Source organism: Vicia villosa, linkage group LG1, assembly GCF_029867415.1.
Source record: "Vicia villosa cultivar HV-30 ecotype Madison, WI linkage group LG1, Vvil1.0, whole genome shotgun sequence".
Taxonomy (NCBI): Eukaryota; Viridiplantae; Streptophyta; class Magnoliopsida; order Fabales; family Fabaceae; genus Vicia; species Vicia villosa.
In genome coordinates this window covers 68,045,297-68,065,133 of record NC_081180.1, presented here as the reverse complement: position 1 = coordinate 68,065,133, position 19,837 = coordinate 68,045,297, and the positions used below count along the sequence as shown (strand labels likewise).

The 19,837-nt window shown below is 29.0% G+C and overlaps 1 protein-coding gene across 3 annotated transcripts; it reads right to left on the bottom strand.

Annotated features, from left to right (window-relative positions):
- Positions 1-4,476: 4,476 nt before the first annotated feature.
- LOC131640503 (protein SHI RELATED SEQUENCE 1-like) lies at positions 4,477-7,046 on the bottom strand. Of its 3 annotated transcripts, none has more exons than XM_058910903.1 (3): positions 6,728-7,046; positions 5,575-6,644; positions 4,477-4,868 (listed from the first exon to the last, which is right to left on the bottom strand). In XM_058910903.1, exons 2-3 carry the CDS (start codon positions 6,182-6,184, stop codon positions 4,477-4,479), a joined length of 1,002 nt encoding a protein of 333 aa, XP_058766886.1. In that variant the 5' UTR covers positions 6,185-6,644; positions 6,728-7,046. The 3 variants fall into 3 exon arrangements, with proteins under 3 accessions (XP_058766886.1, XP_058766900.1, XP_058766894.1); XM_058910917.1 differs by having other exon boundaries at positions 6,731-7,046; XM_058910911.1 differs by having other exon boundaries at positions 5,575-7,046.
- Between the last annotated feature and the right edge of the window lie 12,791 nt (positions 7,047-19,837).

The window sequence follows — 19,837 nt, the reverse complement described above, 5'->3', positions numbered from 1 at the left end:
TTATAACTAATAACAGAAGATTTATAGTTGAACGGCTAATTGAAGTGTTTAATAAAATTAACGATTAAATTAGATGATAAATTAAAATAATATAAAATATTTAATATATAATTATTTTATTTTAAATTAAAATAAATTATAAAAGGCAGTAGTGAATTTTAGTTAAATTAAGGATAAAAGTGAAAGAAAAAATGATAAATTAAGCTATAAGTTAAAATACTATTTGAAATAGCGTCAAAAAATCTGGCATAAACTAATAAAATAAATTATAAATTCTTGACAGAAAGAGTGTTATCAAACCGATCTTTTATTGTTATCTAAATTTATAATTTACAAGTTATAAACAATATCTTGTAAAACAAAGTCTAACTTTGAATTAAAGAAAATTATAAGTCAATTTATAAAATTATTTTTTATTAAAAATATTAAAAAAATAATTAATTAAAATTAGTAATTGAACAAAGAAAGTAATATATATTTAAGGAATATATTGAAATAATAATATTAATCAATCATTAGTATTGTAACAAGGTTATTTTAATTAATTTTTTTTTATATTTTTACAACTCTATTACATTTTTAGTTTTTATATAAAAATCTTAAATGATGCACATTTAAAATGAAGTATTATTTGAATGTATTCTCTCAAATCTCTATTCTAGTGCTTTTGAACATGTGGTTGGGATGATGGTTGAGATTTTGACAAAATGCAAAAAAGAAGAATGGTCGATGCTGGCATGCTGCCACATCTTGTCGCATAGACCTCTAAAACTAATTAATTTTATTTAAAAGTTAAGGGTATGTAATAAATTGAACATTAAGATTTTGATTTAACTACACTAATTCATGAAATTGACCCTCTTATTCAAATTTAAAAAGTTTTTGTTTGTGTTTTAAAATTTTCACTTAAAATTGATGGAAGTGTTCATTTTAAAATGATATGTCATGAAGTGATATGAGACAAATCATTATATAAAAAGTTTGTATAACTTTCAAGATAAAAAAATATAAACTACATGCAGTTAAACATTGACATATGCCATGGCCAAAATATATTTTAAAAAGTTTAAAGATAAAATAAATATAAGTTAAACATCATATGAAAAATAGATGTTTCATAAATTTTAGTATAAAAATTTTAATACAAAAATATAAAAAGACAAATAATATTTAGATTCAAAATAGAAACTTAATTCTGTAAATGAGATAAAATAGGTTGATTATAACTATAACTAAACCTAAATATTTTTGTCTAAAAATCACATTTAAAATTAAAACATATAAATTTTAATTTAAAATAATAATCGATTAAAAAAATTAATACATCAAAATCAGTTTGACCCCATCAAAATTAATTTTGATTAGTGTTAACAATTTCCATTTGTGGAACACAACTCACTTATACATGCTAGCTATTGTTGAATCAATCAAGGTATATAATTTGTGAAGCAAAAAATGTACCACTATAAAGTTCAGGTGGATGATAATTACCATATTCACAAATTAATTGATTTAGTTGTATTCTATTTTTCGCAGCACAAAGAAGAAGAAGAATCCATGAAAAGAGGAAATCTTTCAAGTGGAGAGAATATGGTAGATCGTCAGCAGCATCATTCACATGGTGAATTGGTAAAGTGATTCAATTATTTCATCATTGGGAAGGAGATATGTAAAACAAGAATTTCTTTTTGTTTCCCTCATGCTCTTCTACTATTGTGACCAAATCTCTTCTTTTGGCAAAACCATGTCCCTACTAGTAATCATGTTTTTCTTAATCTTATGTTTCATTAAATCTTACAAAATATGAGAAAATAAAAACCATATAATTAAACACGATATTTTTCGGATAGATAGATAGATTCTTTTGTTAGATCACACTTCTGCATATACAGACATGGAAGCAATCATTCTATCAATATAATATCTACTGTACAATAAGTGTGACATCATCATGCATGCTATTGAATCTCAACCAATCAGTTAAGATTTTATACAAATCAACACAACCAGCTTTATTTATTCGAAGACCTTAATTTAATTATTTTTACTATATAGTTTATATGAATGAATAAAAATGTAGATTTTAAATACTCCTATTAAGCTTGATGAAACCTACGAAGACTTACCCAAAAGGCAACATGAAGTGTCAAATCCAAGAATAATAAGTCACATTGTGATACATAACTAGTCAAGTCCTAACAGAAACTTTACATCAAATGGAAGCAAATTGGAAAAACACACAATTATTTACTCATGCCTTGCTCTTCACTATGTACAAGAGACAAATTGTCCTTATTTTATACAACTCTTTTTCACAATAATCTATCTAGTAATTGATTATTTCAACATCAAAAACAGTATAAAATGATACTAATACAATATTAGGTGTGTCTAATATAGTAATATTAACTTTAAAAAAATATTCTAAGGTGTAAGTGTGTAACATATTTTTTTCTCTTTATTTATTACTATAAACACTTCTTTAAACTCAAATTTTCACTTAATATTAGTGGTAATAATAAATAAAAATACAACATTATTTTGTTAGCTGTTTTTTTGGCTATTTTCTTCTTTTATTGGATCAGTTTCCGCCACAGCTTTTTTATTTATTTTAACTTTTACTATTAATTTAAGTATCTTTCATACTTTTTCTTATAGCATATATTTTGCATTTTAAAAATTGAATTAGTTTAAATAAATAAAATTAAATTATCATCATCATCAAGTTTTTTATAGAAAAATATATGTTATAGTACAAGAGAGTACAGTGATTACTCAACCAGTTAGTCAAATAATATATTATTCTTATCAAATATTAATATATTTAACAATTCCAGTTATATAAAATAAAATAAAATAAATTGTGGATAATGTACAAAAGAATAACTAAGTAATATAATTAAAGAAAATATCACCCTAAAAATTGAATGTGACAGGTTTATTTAATGATTTATTTTCCAAATAAATATTATGCCTAAGTTTTGAATTTTTTAAAATTATATATAATCATTTTAATAATAATAACACTTACTATAATACTCCATATAGAAACTATATAGATATAGATAAGTTACTAATACGTGGTTCACAACCGTTGACCTTTTTATCTATAAAGAATGTAATAAAAAAAAAGGCATATATGAAATGAAGCCATGTATAGTTAAATGTCATATAGCACAGATATCATAAAAGATGAGAGAGGCCATTCATGAAGATAAAAGAGGATTCTGCATCATCAGAAATCAGAATGTTATGGAAAGTTCAGAAACCATTATAGCCTTTATTTTTGTTTCAATTTTCCTTTGATCTAACAAATGTCTCTTGTACTATTAGGTATAAAAACGCAGTGTTTCTTTATAGTAAATATTTATATTTCTGCATGTGCATTTAATATATGTAAATACACTATTGATAAGCAATATTTCCCGTTTTAAATTCAACGTCACGTATATGCAAAGATATGTTATAATGGCATTTTTACAGTATAGCACATGTGAAGAGAGAGATATATGCATCTTTCACATATTAGAATTCAATGAATACTTACTCTTGCATGGTTGGAATACAAGTTTTGATTAGTTCAAATATCCAAATTTAAATAAAGATCAAAACCGTGTTTTAAGTTCAATTTCAAACCAGCTAGCAAGCACAAAGTTACACAGGAAAAAGGCAAAACTAGCTAGAGCTAGGTTCTAAATTTAAAACCAATAAGAAATAAACATATTAATATATTATATATCTATTTAAAAATACTAATAGAGGAGAAAATTATGCTTTTTCCAAATTATCTATATTAATTATTTATGCATTTTTATATTTATTATCATTAACACAAACACAAAGTTGAGAGTAATGCACATTATAATAATCAGATGGTATAATTAAAAATTAATTGATGAAAAATTACATTGAAAATTGAAAAATAGTAATATTTCAGATAAAATATGTTACTGAAATTGAAAATGTGACTTTTTTTTAATTGTCAATGTTTTTATTTTGAGAATGTCCTTTATTCCTTGTAATATATAGATATAAATAATTCAACATGAAAAGAATTACAGTTTTCTATAAAATAATGCAAGTAATGAATCAAAAGAAGACACACACTACACTAATTAAATAAAACTACATTAAATAATAGAATCATATAGAAATCCATTATAAAATACACATAGAAAGAAACAATAGCTTTGGCTAGCTAGTTTTTCAAGAAGGTGAAAAATAAATATATATTTTTAAACGAAACATTGACAATTTTGCACAAAAATCAAACATCCTTAATATAATAATCTCTTTTTCTTCTAGTACTTCAATATGTGTGTGTGAAATTTACCTCTACTTCTAGGCCACAACACAACAACATTGTCCTCAAATGATTGAAACACAAACCTTGGTGAAAGAGAAGTATATATATGTGGGATAATATATACTTCATGATCCCCATAATAACTACTCTTTCTTCCCAAATTTTTGTTTTCAAGATCTTGGACGAGAGAAGAATTGCGTACCACTAGCCGACATGAAGGCGTTCATCGGAGCCGAATACAAGGACGACGGATCAACAAGTGCTCCCGAAGAAACAACAGTGGTATCAGAGTCGGCGATTAAGTTCAACGGTTGAGCAACGGGAACGCCACCGCCCGAGGTTTCGCCAATCATGTAATTACTATTATTATAAGTATTGTTATTGTTGTTGATAGTGTTTTCAGGACCAAAATCATAGAGAATCCCTTTGAACAAATGTCCTCCAATGTTGACAGCCGTTTGATATGCAAACCTCTCATCTGCATCGTCTATTGAACTAACCCTTACACACCTGAACTCAGCTGGTGAGCTTACAATAGCAGGAAAATTTGCTTCCTCTAACCCTTTTTTTAACAAAACAAATAGCCATTAGACATATAAATATTAAATATAAATACATATTATAATATTACTATTTAGCTATGTTAATAAATTTGTTAACAAAATAATGCAAAAACACATACTATATTAAGCAAAGCAATATTCTAGAATACTCTAAACATAGAATTAGAGAATCACATAGAAAATGATAATAATAGCTATGTAGTGAGTGAGGTGAAAGAAAGAAAGAAAGAAAGAAAGAGGGAATGTGCTAAGAAAGAGGAAGAAATTGAAACAGTTTGTTTCTTCGTCAGAGCTACTAAATAACAGTATAGTTTATCGAAAAAGAAAAAGGGTTTGAAGGAAATAAAATAATAATAAAAAAAAAAGCTGGTAGAATAGAATAGATAGATATGAAAATATGGTGAGATTTGGGTTGAACACGCAATCGATACGGTTTGGATTGTTAGCAGATATACTTCCAAAACTTTCTCTTCAGTGATTTCTCTATCTTTTCAGAGAATTCCTCTATAAACCAAAAGATTCTCTCTATGCTTTCGCTTTCCTTTATTTCACCACTCACTCTCTTAACAATAACACTGAAAAGAGTCAATCACGGAAACTGCTAGTGTTTCTGATTAACACATCTTACACCTATGTCATATGTTCAGTATAACAACAAAAAAAAACAACAACACATGATAAGAATAATAATACTAATAATGTTACCTGATGGAAAATTGCGAGTTGAAACAAGAGCGTTGGAGTCTCTTGGGCGTTTGGAAATGTCTCTTTGTAAAGATGAAGAAGATGATAACTGCTGTTGTCTTTCACGGCGTCGTGAAGCTGGAACCCAAGTGCTTTTCACATGAGTTTGACACTGAAATCCACGACTCTTGCAACAAGTTCTACATCTCATGTGAGGACAGTCTTTCTTTGCTTGGTTACCGCAATCTTGACAGCTTATCCCTTCGCCACCAGATGAAGATGATCTCATCCCCATATTCAACGACTGATGTTGTTGTTGTTGATCGTCTGACGAAACCCTACTCGGTCCGACTCCTAATCCATACAGATCTCGCGAGAAAAATGGCCTTGCAACATGTGTTGGTATAACACCTTCCTCACCTTGTTGTTCATGTTGCTGGAGGTGGTGCTGGTGCTGGTGTTGGTGCTGATTCCATAGTTCTAAATTTCCTCTATAAGATGAAACATCATCGTTTTTGTTGTACCAGAAAAGAGTCTCTTGAGGAGGGGGAATCTGATTCTGACCTTGATGTGACTCTCCACCTCCTTGTTGATTACCTCTACCACCTCCTAGAGAGAACAAACCAGCCATTGTCTTGTTGAAAGCTTTAACCCTAATAACAACTTGACGTCTTCTCTTAATTTCGACTCAATTTCCATGTCAAAAACCTAAATCGGTTTTGTGTACACACTATTAAGAAGAACATGAGAAATGAAAAACGAAAATAATAATGACAAAAAACGGTTGAGAAAGAATTGGGATTTGTAACTTTTTGGTTACTGTGTTAATGTTTGTGCGTCTCCAGAAAAATTACACAAAACACAGAGAACATGAAAACATAAGACTATGTCTCCTTGTTGTATAACCGTTGTGGTTGGAAAAAGGAGTAATTGAAGTTAAGGAAAAAAGAAGGACAGAACACACAGACGGCGGACGAAACAGTGTCGGACAGCGTTAATCGCGCTTTCAATTTCTCTAACTCAACAAGCTAACCTTCTTCAAAAACATTTCTTTCTCTAGTGTTTGTTTGTGTAAAACTTAGCTTGTGTTTCTGTATAAAATTAATAAATATAATTAAATTATTTTAAATTAAATTTATTAATAATAGTAATAATAATAAAGGAGGAACAGTACCACAGTCTTTTACAGCTATCTCTGCACTGCAAACGCCGCCATGCCCCTCTCTTTCTCTCTGCAACACTCTGAAATTTCTCCTTCCTTTGATTTATTATAAATACTATTAATTTTAATAATATTTTTCTTTTTCTCTTTCTCTCTCTCACTATCTGATTTTTTTTGTTTCAGAGTTTATGAGAGCTCTTTTTTTAGTTCTGACGAGTTGCTCCTTTTGTGTCTGAATCCTCGTGTTTATCTTCGCACAATGACAAAATCACTACACACATTAACTAACTATGTTATGTTATGTTATGGGGTAAGATTGATCCATGGAGTGAATGAATGAATGTATGAATGTTGTTGTTTTGTGTCATCTATCTCATATCTCAACGGATGGTAGATGAAGTTGCTATGAGATTTCAACGGTTTAGAATTTGCCACGTGTTAAAACAAACAGCTTTCTCTGTCCCTTGTCCTTTGTACCGGAAAACACGCTGCTTTTCGTGATATATTGCTCCTTTTCTGTTCACTAGTTTATGTTTTTTACTTCCATTCTATTTTTATATTAATATTTTCATTTTTCAATATAATTATTTTCCTATTAAAATATTACTAATTGTTTTTCATTCTTAGTATATAATTTTAAATGATACTTTTCCATTTTATTTTTAAATGTGAAAATATCCATACATTTTAAAGTTAATTTTTCAATATTACACAAAAGATTGTACCATATTTTTCAAATTGTGGATAATATTTATTTTTGTTCTATTAAGTCTAATATTACACAAATTGTGTAATATTAAAAGTTTGGAACTAAAATCTTCTTCTCAATATATTAAATAATTTTATAAGTTTTTACTATCCAAGGTATCTAAGCTACAAAAGAAATAGACTGGTTTGTAATAGTACTATGACACTTATGATATATATTACAAAAGAAATATGTAAATGTCTTAAACTTATTGATTAAGTGATTAATAAAATAAAAAATTATCTTCAAAATATGGATTAAGAAATTATTTATATTTAAAATATTAAAGGACTGGTGGATGGGATAAATCAACTAATATTAAGTTAAAAGGAGGGTAAGGAGATGTTATTTATATTTATGTATTAATATAAATCAATTTATAATATTTATAAATTAATAATTTCAATATATATATATATATATATATATATATATATATATATATATATATATATATATATATATATATATATATATATATATATATAGGGGAGGAGCCAAGGTCCAGTTAGCCCTATTTTCTATGTACTCCCCATAATTTAATAGTCGATTTTTAGACAAAATCAGGGGCAAAATTAATAAAAATAGGGTGTGAAAATTAAAACAGGTAAATAATCAATGGTGTAAAGTTTTTGTCCAGGCTGTATAAAATTCCTGCCTCCGCCACTGTATATATCCTAAAACTCAGTAATATGGATTAAATATTTGTTTAAATAATCAATGCGTAATGTTTTCTAATATATATTTGACCTTGTTTATTTTGGGATATTCTTATTTTAAAATTTGTTTAAGTTTTATCTGCTAACTAAAAGTAATAAATTTTTGAAATTAATAATTATCTGTTAGTAACAACCAGTCAATAGAATCTAAAAAAAGGGATTGAGTAGGTTTAAAAAAAAATTAAAAATGATATTTATAAATATGTTTTTAAAAATACTAAAAAAAATTAAATTTATTTTTTATAAATTAAAAAATTTATTTTGATATTTTATAATATAAATATACATTTTTTAAGATCAAAATGTAAACGTAATTGTAATTTTTTTAATAGTTGTATTTCAAAAATAATTCTTATGAAAAATTATTTTAAATAATTTTAAAATTAAGTAACTTTTTTAAATTTTGGATATTAAAAAAATTTACAATTAAATATAAAGTATCTAAAATAATATTTTTAAAATAACCATTTCAACTAATTTTTCATTTAAAGCTTTTGTTAAAAATTGTAAGTTATTTTTAAACAAAAATATTAACACGATAAAAATTATTTTCAAAATTTTGAAACAAACATCTTCTTAAGATGAAGTGTTTGTATGGACACAAGATTTGGACACAAAATGTAGCACACTCACATAAAAGTAAAATTCAAAATATAAAAAACTAAATAATATATAATTTTAAAATAATTAAATAATGGGGACAACTTCTCTATCCATAAAGAAAAATAGGTACTGTACCTTCAACCAATCACATGACATCATTTAACTTTTATATATTTAATTATATATTAAATAAGACAATTGTGTGTAGTTTTCGAGACATTTTATACTAAAGATAATTTTACCTAACTTTTTGAGTTGGTTAAATAAGAATTCACCTTAAATAATATATGATTATGTGTGTGCGCTTAAATTATGAGTTTGAGTTCATCACGAACTTTTGTTCCTCTCAAACTCGACTCGTTAGAAGTTCACGAACAATTCAATTTATCTCGTTATATTTAACTTGTTTGTTTTACAGACATAAAAGTCATTTTTTTAGTTCTAATCTTTTTGAATATTTTACATTTTAAATTAATTTTTTTAAAATATAAAAATATAATAAAAACTTTAAGATTGAAATTTATAGGACATTGATTTTATTTGTATAATTATTTTTAAAAATATTTTACTCACTTGAAAATATAAATTATCAATTAAAATCGTTCGATTAAAAGAAAATATAGAGTTTAAAATTGAATTAAATCTTTAAATCTACTCTCAAAAACAATATCAGTCATCTCATATATAATCGAATTGACCCATGAATCTAAGAAGTCGAACTATGTATAATTTAAGTTCAACTTATATATATAACAAATTTAGTTTTTAGCTCATATTCAACTAATTTGTTTCATAAAATCTAATTCAACGATTTAATTATTGAATTGACTTCCGAATTATTTTATAGTTGGTTCGATTCATTGTAGCCCTATGTCCCGTCAAAGTATTTACTCTACCCTTAAAGACCTTAAAGAGTGTGTTTGACAATTTAAATAAAAAACTTTAGAAATAACTAATTTTCAGAAATATAAATTTAATGATAACTATAATTTTAATACAATATTCTTGCTAAAAGTAGAGAATTTTAATCAAAAGATTAAATTCTTTGCAGAAATGACACGATTGAAAAACCTAAAATTGTTAGAACTTAAAGAGAAAAAATGAGAGAGAATGAAAATATACTTCTTTTATTGTATCGTCCTCGACTCCTCGCTAACAATTTAATCTAGTCTCAACTTTATAGGTGATTAGAGTTTATTCCTTTCAATTATGCACAACAACTACTTTGGGGAAATGTTTGCAAGAATTGTGCACGTCTTTTGCTCTTTATTTCTTTTGTAAACTTTTGTTTTTATTTATATATGGCTTTTGCTATTCCAAAAAAATATATTATAATAATATTTCGAATTATTTTAGACTTCAGAAGGATTCAAGATATGCACGTAAAAGAGCTTGCCTAAAGAAACATGAGTGATTCAAATCATGCAACAACAAAAAATGATTTCGAATCATATATGCTTTAGGTTATTTCAAGTGCATTGTTTTAAGAACAATATTTGAAATTATGCATAAGGGTGATTCAAATCAAAATGGTCTGTAATATAAACAAATGATTATGAAGGTGATCCAATACATTTAAAATGAAATAAAGTGATTCAAATCATCTATCTAACTTTAATTTGTATCATGTGTAGTAACGACTAAAATTATATACATATAAATCAATATATATAAGTTAGATAGATAGTTGATTTGAATATATTTAAGTTAGATATATAAAAATCATATATATAAAAATTGTCTGTGGCAACATTGTGTACTAACAACTAAAATCATATATATAAAAATCACTTGTAATTTGAATCAAACAAAAGGATGTGTTCAATTCAAAACCAAAAATGATAGGTGAAATTATGAAGTAATGCCTTGTTGCGATGTATTTGTATTTTCGATGTAGTGGATAGGAGTTTAATACTCTAAGGGTCTGTTTGTTACAATGGAAGTTGTGAAGAGAGAGTTATTGAAGAGAGAAATACAAGAGAAATGTTTAACTTCTATTGCTTGGAATGCAGAGAAATTGAGAAGAGAGAGATGATTTTCATGGGACCCACCACAACTTTTAGTCTTCGCTGTACAGAGAAGAAAGGAACAGTAATGCTTTCATTTCCATTATTATCCCTTTTCATTAACCATATACAATAGTCATAATATTTTATAATCACTCTTAATTTTTTAAACAAAACTAATAGTTTAATTATTTAAATCTCTTAAAATTAAATTCATATAATTAATTAAATAATTAAACATATTAATAATATAATTTCTTTTGATTATAATTATAATATAATTTATTAATTAAAATCAAATAAAATTAAATTGGTTTGTAAAAGTACTTTTTTATTTAAGGGTATATTTGTACTTTCACAAATAATTAACACTTCTTTCTCCTCCATTTCTCTTCTTTCTACTCTATACCAAACAATATATCAAATCTACTCTATTTCTCATCTCTTTCTCTCTTTTCATACTCTTTCTTACCTTTTCCTCTCTTCTCATACTCTCTTCACAACCAAACATACCCTAAAATTCAATCTATATGATAATGAAAAATAATAGTATAAGAGTGAAATTGAACTTAAATATCTAAAATGATGGATTTTTCTCTTTATATATTGAAGGTAGTTAAATTCATTTTGTAAGGTGGTGTGTGTTATACAAATAGCTGTTAAATCTAATTAGACACTATCATTGCGTCTAGAGACACTACAACAAAAAATACATTTAATACCGCTTTTTTTGGGATTTAATAGCGCTTTAAAGCGCTTTTAAATCCACCGATATTATAGGTTGACCAGCTTTGATAGCGCTTTTTAAGCGCTATTAAAAGGAAAAATATAATAGCGTTTTCAATTAAAAGGCTATCATAGCCTAGTTTTGATTTCTATCTTTAATAGCGCTTTTCAAAAAAGCGCTATTAAATGCCTTGTTTTTTTTGTACTACGGACCGAAAACATATGAGAGTGGAAAGACGTGAATGATACCATGGAGAGTGGCGATGATGCAAATCAATCTATTTTGTGGAAGGGGTTTTATATTTTCAATCAATTTATGAGTTCTGGGTTCAACGAAATTTTAGGGTTTCAACGAAATTTGGGGTTTTTGAGTTCTATGTTCAATCGATTTTGATTTGGAGTTTTTGATTTCGTGAATGAAGGCTGAGTTTGACAAAGATAAGAAGGTTTACGTGTTGGACATAAAGAAGAACACAGGGTGGTTCAAGTAATTTCATTTGGGAAGAATGAGGGTTTCTGATATTTTGGGAAGAAAATGATAAATTCAATGAGAGAATAAGCTGAGAGCTACGAGGGAAGAACTCTCAGAATGTTTGGCGAAGGATGATGCAGAGGAAGAAGAAATTTTAAAGGACGAAGCAGCTTCAGAGTAGAATAATTTCAGAAGAATAAGGTTATGATGATGTTGGTCTAAGATTTTTTATTAATTATTTAACAAAAAGAATAAGGTTATAAATTAAAATCCTATGATATCGCTTTTGAAAGCGCTAATATAAAGTGTGCACCTGAATTAGCGCTTATCCCAATACACTAAAAAAAGATTTCTTTTGCTAGCGCCTTATAATATCGTTTTGTGAAAAGCGCTATTACAGGATGATCCATATAATAGCGACCGCAATATAAGCGCTATTATAAGTCTCTAATGGATATTTTTGATAGCACTTTACATAAAAATGCTATTAAATTATTGCTATTGTAAACTAAAATTGTAGTAGTGAGAACATAATTATTTGTTCCTCAAGAGATGAGAGATCATGCGCTTGAGTATGTGATTGATCTTTTGAGTGTGTCACTTTGAGCCTTATAATCAACTTAGAAAAGTGTGTTTTAAATCACCTAGGTCAAATACAAAAGAAAAAACGTTATTTTAAAGCAAAACAATATTTAGGAAAAATATATAATTATTTTGAAGACTAGGAATAGAGAAATTATTAAGAACACAAGTATTATCATATTCTTTAATTTAATTATAAAGAAAAAAAAACTAAATTATCATAATAAAGTGTATTATTTATAAAGGTGTATCAAACTACATAAATTATTTATCAAATCATAAAATTTAACATTCAAAAATTATTTAAAAAATAAGAGTTTAATGTGAGAGAATTTGTGTGGGAGAAGTCAAATGTGAATAAAATAAAATAAAAAATGTAGGATAAGTTTTCATGGAATAAAATATAAAATAATTGTTTTGAAATTTCACAAAAAAAGATAAAATTGGGTCAAATAGTAAAATCCAACGATTTTATAGATTTCAAAATTATTTTGTGATATAAATCGGATATTCTCTGCGTGCAACTGCAGAGAAAAGACTCTCATCATCTCATCCAAGTGCTCATGGGTGATTTCAGAACAATTTAAATCAATTAAAATCGTCTCAGAATACAATTTTACATAAATATATATATATATATATATATTTTTACTTGTGATTTAATACAAAATGTAGATCTAGAAATGTAATATCGGAAAAGTTTAAATTTTAAATCGCAATTTTAATCATCATTATTAATAAATTTTAGATTACAAAGAAAAAATATTTTTAGCTAATACATTGACAAGTAAAGAAGGCCTTACCTTTTAAAGTTTTTTAACATATATATATATATATATATATATATATATATATATATATATATATATATATATATATATATATATATATATATATATATACACTACACTCTTAAATGTCATTTTAGATTAATTCACACAGAAAAAATTATAAGCAAATAAAATATTATTCCAGATTTACAAAAGCTTGTGAGGGTGTTCGGAATCTTACGCGTCTTGAATCCTTCATGTTTGATGACTAAATACATAATATGTATACTTAGTTCTTGAGCTACCGAATCTGGACCATTGATGGGTACGATAGCAAATGAATGAAGTTAGGCTTAAAAAATCTATACTAAGTGGTACATTTTCAAAAAGAGTATTGTTGTAAATATCAAGAACTTGAAGAAAAAGATTATTTTCCTAAGTCACCTAAACTAGCCGAATAAATTAGTAGAAAAAACCATGGAATCGAAGCCGTGTTAAAAACAAAAATCATGGAAAATAAATTAGTAATAAAAAGAGCAATTTTGAAATTTTATAGGTAGTGAAAGTGCTATATTTAGATTTCTTTTTAAATAAGTTCAAAAAATATTCATTTATACAGAGGGATGTAAATCATTTCAAGAAAATACCATAAATTACTTGAATAGAGTTTAAAAAAGAAAAACAAAAGAAACAAGAAAATATTAAATTGACAATTTCTAAGTTTCTTTTTTTTAAGTTCAATAGAACGGTTTAACAAATCAATATTATTTTGAATAACTGATAAGTTCCAAAATGTACTTATTTTGTGTATGTAAATAGTGACACTTATCGATACTTTTGTTAATACCGTTTAAATAATTCTCCGTTTTGTGTATAAATACGTATACTTTGTGAATAGTTGTATTTTCATATACTTTTATACCATTTGATAGTTTTTCCTTTGTTTTTATAGGTACTCATGCTTATTGGAGCCTTGAGGAATAAAGTGTCAAAGGCACGGCTTCGATTTTGCAATTTTGGTGAAAGCCCGCTTAGCCACCGTCAAGCGGACTTCCATAGGCTCAAAATAAGGATGACCAAAATCATCATTTTGGTTTCCATTCATTCATTATTGGATAGAGCATCGAATAAGCTTTCCAACGCTTCGAACCAGGCGCAATTCGGAGTTACGGTTCTCAAGTTACGGCGAAAACAAAAATTCACTTTTGCTGTCAGCCGCTAAGCAGACTCTGTGCCGCTAAGCGGACCTGCTAAGACAGCAGCTCGTTAAAAGGGGCCAAAAACACAATTTTTAGGTTATGTTATCGGGTAATTGTTCCCAAATCATCAAACCTTCATTCTTAGGGTAGATTAGCTTAGAAAACAACTTCGGAGGTTGCATATAGATGATTGGGGGTGGATTGAGCGTCGAAAGGAGCTGACAAACCGGGAGATTTTCGTTTCATTTATCTTCTTCTTTGTGTATTTCTCTTTGGTTGGGTTTTGTTTGTATATTTACTTGAATCTTATGTATATGTACCGATTATAATGTTATGTTTAACTTGCTTTACAAATCTGTGTTGATGTTGTTCTGGATTTTTGCTCTATGATGGGGATTTGGGTTGCTTTAGAGATAAACTTCTTGAATCCTTATCTAGGATGATAATCTGCTGGTTCTGAACTCTAGAGATCGCCGACGCGAGAATACGGATGTTCTCGCGACTTCGCGTTAGAGATAACCTTAGTTGTGAGATGATCTCGTTTGTGCTCCAGAGATGGACGCTTATGTGAGGGATACGTGATGACATAGATGAGTATCGTAGGTTGAGTATAAAGGGTTGGTAAGTGTATGTTTGTGAAGAGTGAATATATTTACATTCCTGATAAGTTATTTCTCTTCTAAGAATGTGTTTATTCTTTTACCGTCTATATCTTTGTTTACTTTTTGCTCATTCAATCCCGAGCTCGAAATCATAGAAACTATTGAATGGCATCTCTCCATCTCTGTGGACGATAATTCCTAGATCAATATTTTCAAATCTTTTTTGTTGCTTGCCCTATACTGCATTCAACAAAATGGCGTTGTTGCCGGGGATGGTTGTTGAATTGCATCGCAATAGTTTATATGGTCTCGAGCTTTGTATATATATCGTATATATTGTATGGTTTCACTTGTACATTTTCACTTATATATGTTTACTTGTTTACATTCACAAATTTTTCCTTTTTGCATGATAATAGTTGTTTGTGTTCCATACTTGTGCATATGTGTTTGCTTGTATATATAGTTGTATACTTTCGTTTTTATGTTTGTGAAGTTTTTGTATATATTTGTACCTATAACGTTTGTTGAGTGCTTTGGTTAGGAAACTTTCTTTAGGCTTGTGCGGTGAGACGTCATCATGGCATGACGGAAGGAAGCTACTTTCCAAACACCGAAACAATAAAGGCGTCGAGCTAACGACGTAAAACAAGCGCTTGTTGGGAGGCACCCCAACGGTTGTAAATGTTGTTTATAATTAGGATTAAGAAGTATTTAGGTGAAGTGGAGGAAAATTGGAACAGTTGTTTCTGTTTTGATTTTTCAGGTTTTTTTGTCATCCGCTAAGCGAGCCTAGCTCCGCTAAGCGATGACAGTAAAATTTTGTTTTCTTGCTTTGTACTAGTGGGGTTCCTATTCCACTTGGTTCACTCCTTTTTCCCACTCTCACCAAGGCTAATTAATAGTATATATTAGTTTTGTTTTTCTAATTCTTTTGTTGGTTGTTTGTACTCAAATTTTGTTCGGTGATTCGAAGATTTTTGAGGTGATTTTCCAAAGCTTGAGTGTTTCAACTTGCGGATGTATGGCAGGATATTGTTTTTGAAGTGTATAATTCAAGGTACTCATTTATCGCTTTCTATGGCATAACATGTTTAGGAAACTTTTCATTTATACAATTATTATACCATTCATTCTTTTGCATTACTTGATTGTTGATTGAATCACTTTAGTTCCCAAACCATAAATGTGAGGAAGCTTTCCATTATTCACATATGCTGGAGGCCACAATCTTTGTTTTAACTGGATTTTATTATGCTTAATCTTTTGTTTATGTTGATTTTATGAAAGCATGAAAAGGATCAAGGCATTTTGTTTCATTTTGAGCACAACTACCAAAACTAAATAGTCAATTCACCTTGTGAGTGTGTGATCATTTGTTAACCCTTTTGAGCCTTTTTGTCAATGTACATGTTGTTTTTGCTAAATGCTTATCTTTGAGTGTTTAGTTCTCATTTTTGCATGGATAATTGATTTTTTGTTTTCTTGAACCCTCAACCATGATTTTTGGTATGAATTCTTACCTTGCCTTAGAAAGTAGGGAGTATTCACATGATGATGTGGTTGAATTCAAGTTAGGGAGAAAAATGATTGTGCACTTATTTTGTTGTTGCTATGAAATTGAAAAGAAAAGAAAAGAAATGTGAAAATAAAAGAAAAGAAAAAGAAAGAAAAAAATGAAAAAGTTTTGAAAAACAAAAAGAAAAGAGAAGCTAATAATTGTGCTAATAAGTATTGTGATTGGTTTGAGAAACTTGTGGTTAAGGAAGAAGTTTAATCGAGATTTTGTTGCTTAGGACTTTGGTGGATTGATCACTCTCTTAGGTTTAGGCAAGTTTTTGTTTCGATTAGCCTTAGGACATATCCCTTGTTTGTTAACCAAGCCACATTACAACCTTGAAAAGTCCTTGTGATTCTTGCTTTTGTATCTTCAATGTGATTTTTGGATGAATGCATAATTTAATCTTTTGTTTGCAAGATTGTTGGATGAGTGTTAAAAGTCCTTCACCTTTGTGTGTTCTTCATCCATTGATGAATTTTTGCTAGGTGTGATTCATGATGTGAGCATGTATTATGTTAGAATGTTTTGTATGCTTTTTTTGCTTAGGATTCTGTAATACGATGAACTGACTTTATTTGAAATGTTCGGATAGCAAGAGTCGCCACCGACTTTTATTTTTATCCAATTGGAAAGGCAAAAAGAACAGGAAAGACCTTTGAAAGATTTTGAGTTCGGGGGTAAGTTATACAAAGGGAAGGTGTAAGGCACCCTTTGCATCCACGGTTATCCATGGGCTCTTAATTGCTTAGCTCACTTTGTTTGTTTGAATTGTTTGAAAAGTGTCGTGTGTGAATAGTTCTTAATTGTTTGAAAGTATTTGAAAGGAGGTGTGAAAAGTATTTTGAAAGTTTGATTTGAATATGAGCAAGCAATTAAGAACTACCTACCCTAAGTTCGTCTTTCTTGTTCTTTAAGTCTTTCGGGCGAAAGGGTCTATCCATACCATGAGAGGGCAGGAATTCTTTCAATTGGATGTGCGGTTCATCGGAAAAGTAACGTTCGCTATAAGACTGTCCCTTGCCATAAAGAGGGCAGGTAGTCTAAGGGAATGATATAATAGTCTTTTAAGGCAACAGTAAGGATACCTTAGCATTCGAAGGGACTATCACCATTTAATCGAGGGACGAGATCATATTTATCGTAGGCAGCTCGAGAGGGACTGTGATCTTTTATCGGAGGGACATGGTGATTTTAAATTGAAGGCAGCAGGCTAAGGTATCCCTATATCTAAGGGACTTTGACTTTTTTTTATCGAAATCGAAGGCAACAGGCAAAAGGCAACAAGAGGGGTACCCTAAAGGTGTTTGTGTGCACCAATCACGTGATTGTTTTCGATTATATTTATCTTTGAGTTAAGATTAGCTAGCGATTAATTGATTATCTTATCACTCCCTATTTACTAACCACGCAATAAATAATTGTGCGAAAATTAAAAGACGGGAAGTAAAGACCTACGCTATTACAAGTTTTAGGGATGGGGGATTTACAATAAACACCTGTAGGGGGTATGCGGAAAATAAAGACGGAAGATTAAAAACCTAATTAACTATTACATTCCCAAAAAATATTTATAAAAATATTTAAGCAAAAATCTTGAGCCAAAGTCGACGTCCTGATAAATCTGAAAATTAAGAATAAAAATAATAGGAGTGAGTGTAGGCGGAATTCATTAACAGATAAAGTAAAACCTAATTGAACCTACAAGGCAAAGATTAAAAATAAAATGATATTTAAATATGAAGGGAATCAGAGCTTAGCTTTTATTGGTAGGGCGCGTGGCTGAAAAACCTTTGATTAATCCTGAAAATGTTAAGAAAAAAAGAAATGTTAGTGTATTAAAGTCCCCAGCCATCACAAGGGTACTAAGTTAATGGACAACATCTACCTAACAGTGATTAATGATCATGAAGAATTCAGGGTTTAAGGTATAAAATAAATTTAATTAGCCCAAGAAATAATTATCAACTAAAAAACTTTAATTAAATTATTATTGTAAATAAAATTTGATATTACGAAAAAAAACAAGTTTTCGATTAAATAATATAAATGGTTATAAAATTATCATGTGATAAAATAATTTTGTTCTAAATAAAATAAAAAGACCAAATTTATATGATAAAAACAATTTTGTTCTAAACAAAATAAGAAAAAGAGTCTATGTAAATAAAAATAAAAAGAAATTGAAAAAAAATCACTTAGCTGATCCAGTGTGGTTTAATCTTGAGGGTCCATGGTGCACCTGCGCTCTCAGGAGTGTGAGATTATCTGAGGCCAAGATCTGATGGTTGGCAGGCGTAGGCGTATGGTAAGCTTGGGGGTTGAGAGACATGGAATCCTGCAGTTAGAAAATACATGAAAAATATGTGCAAGGGCCAGGGATCAAACACTGGACCCTTTGATTACCAAACACACACGCTACCATCTACGCTGCTTCCATTAACTGACAATAACATAGCCCCAAAATAAAATATATAAAACATTAATTGATAATTGCTTTGCTCAAACAGAGTCAAACTGGGGCCAGCGTGTCATTGACGGTCGAATAAGAAGCGGAGAGAGAATTCCAAGCGTTTGACCAACCAATCACACTCCTGCACGCGCTTTAATGGGTTTCTCGGATTTCAAACGAACCAATCGCGTGCTTCCCTTTTGCCACGCTGGATACAGGCTAGTCAGCGCCGCCACCAAGGGCTGAAACCACCATCTTCTCCGATGGTGTGTTTTCTGGAACCTGCAAAACGTTAGAATCGATACAAGAAAAAAACCTATCCCCCTAATTCAAACCTTGCGAATCCAATGGCACTGCTGGTTCGTCCTGAAATTGCCTGTAGCAAGCGCTACGAAGAACACAAGTCGAAAAGCCCTAATCATGGTGAACAACGATTCAGGCCACGAAACTCTCATGTTTTACGTTGAACCTGCCTTAAATGACCTTATGAACACAATTATGTATTTCAAATACGTTAGAAATCCCTGAATCAAAGAATACAAATTTCAAAGAACCTTACCTTAAGTGGAGACGAATAACACGATGCTGGGGACGTTTTGGGATCTTGTAAGGGCCTGAGTCGATTCCTGGAAGCCTTAGAAGTATGAATGGACGCCTTAAATTGACTGGGAATCATTGGAAATTG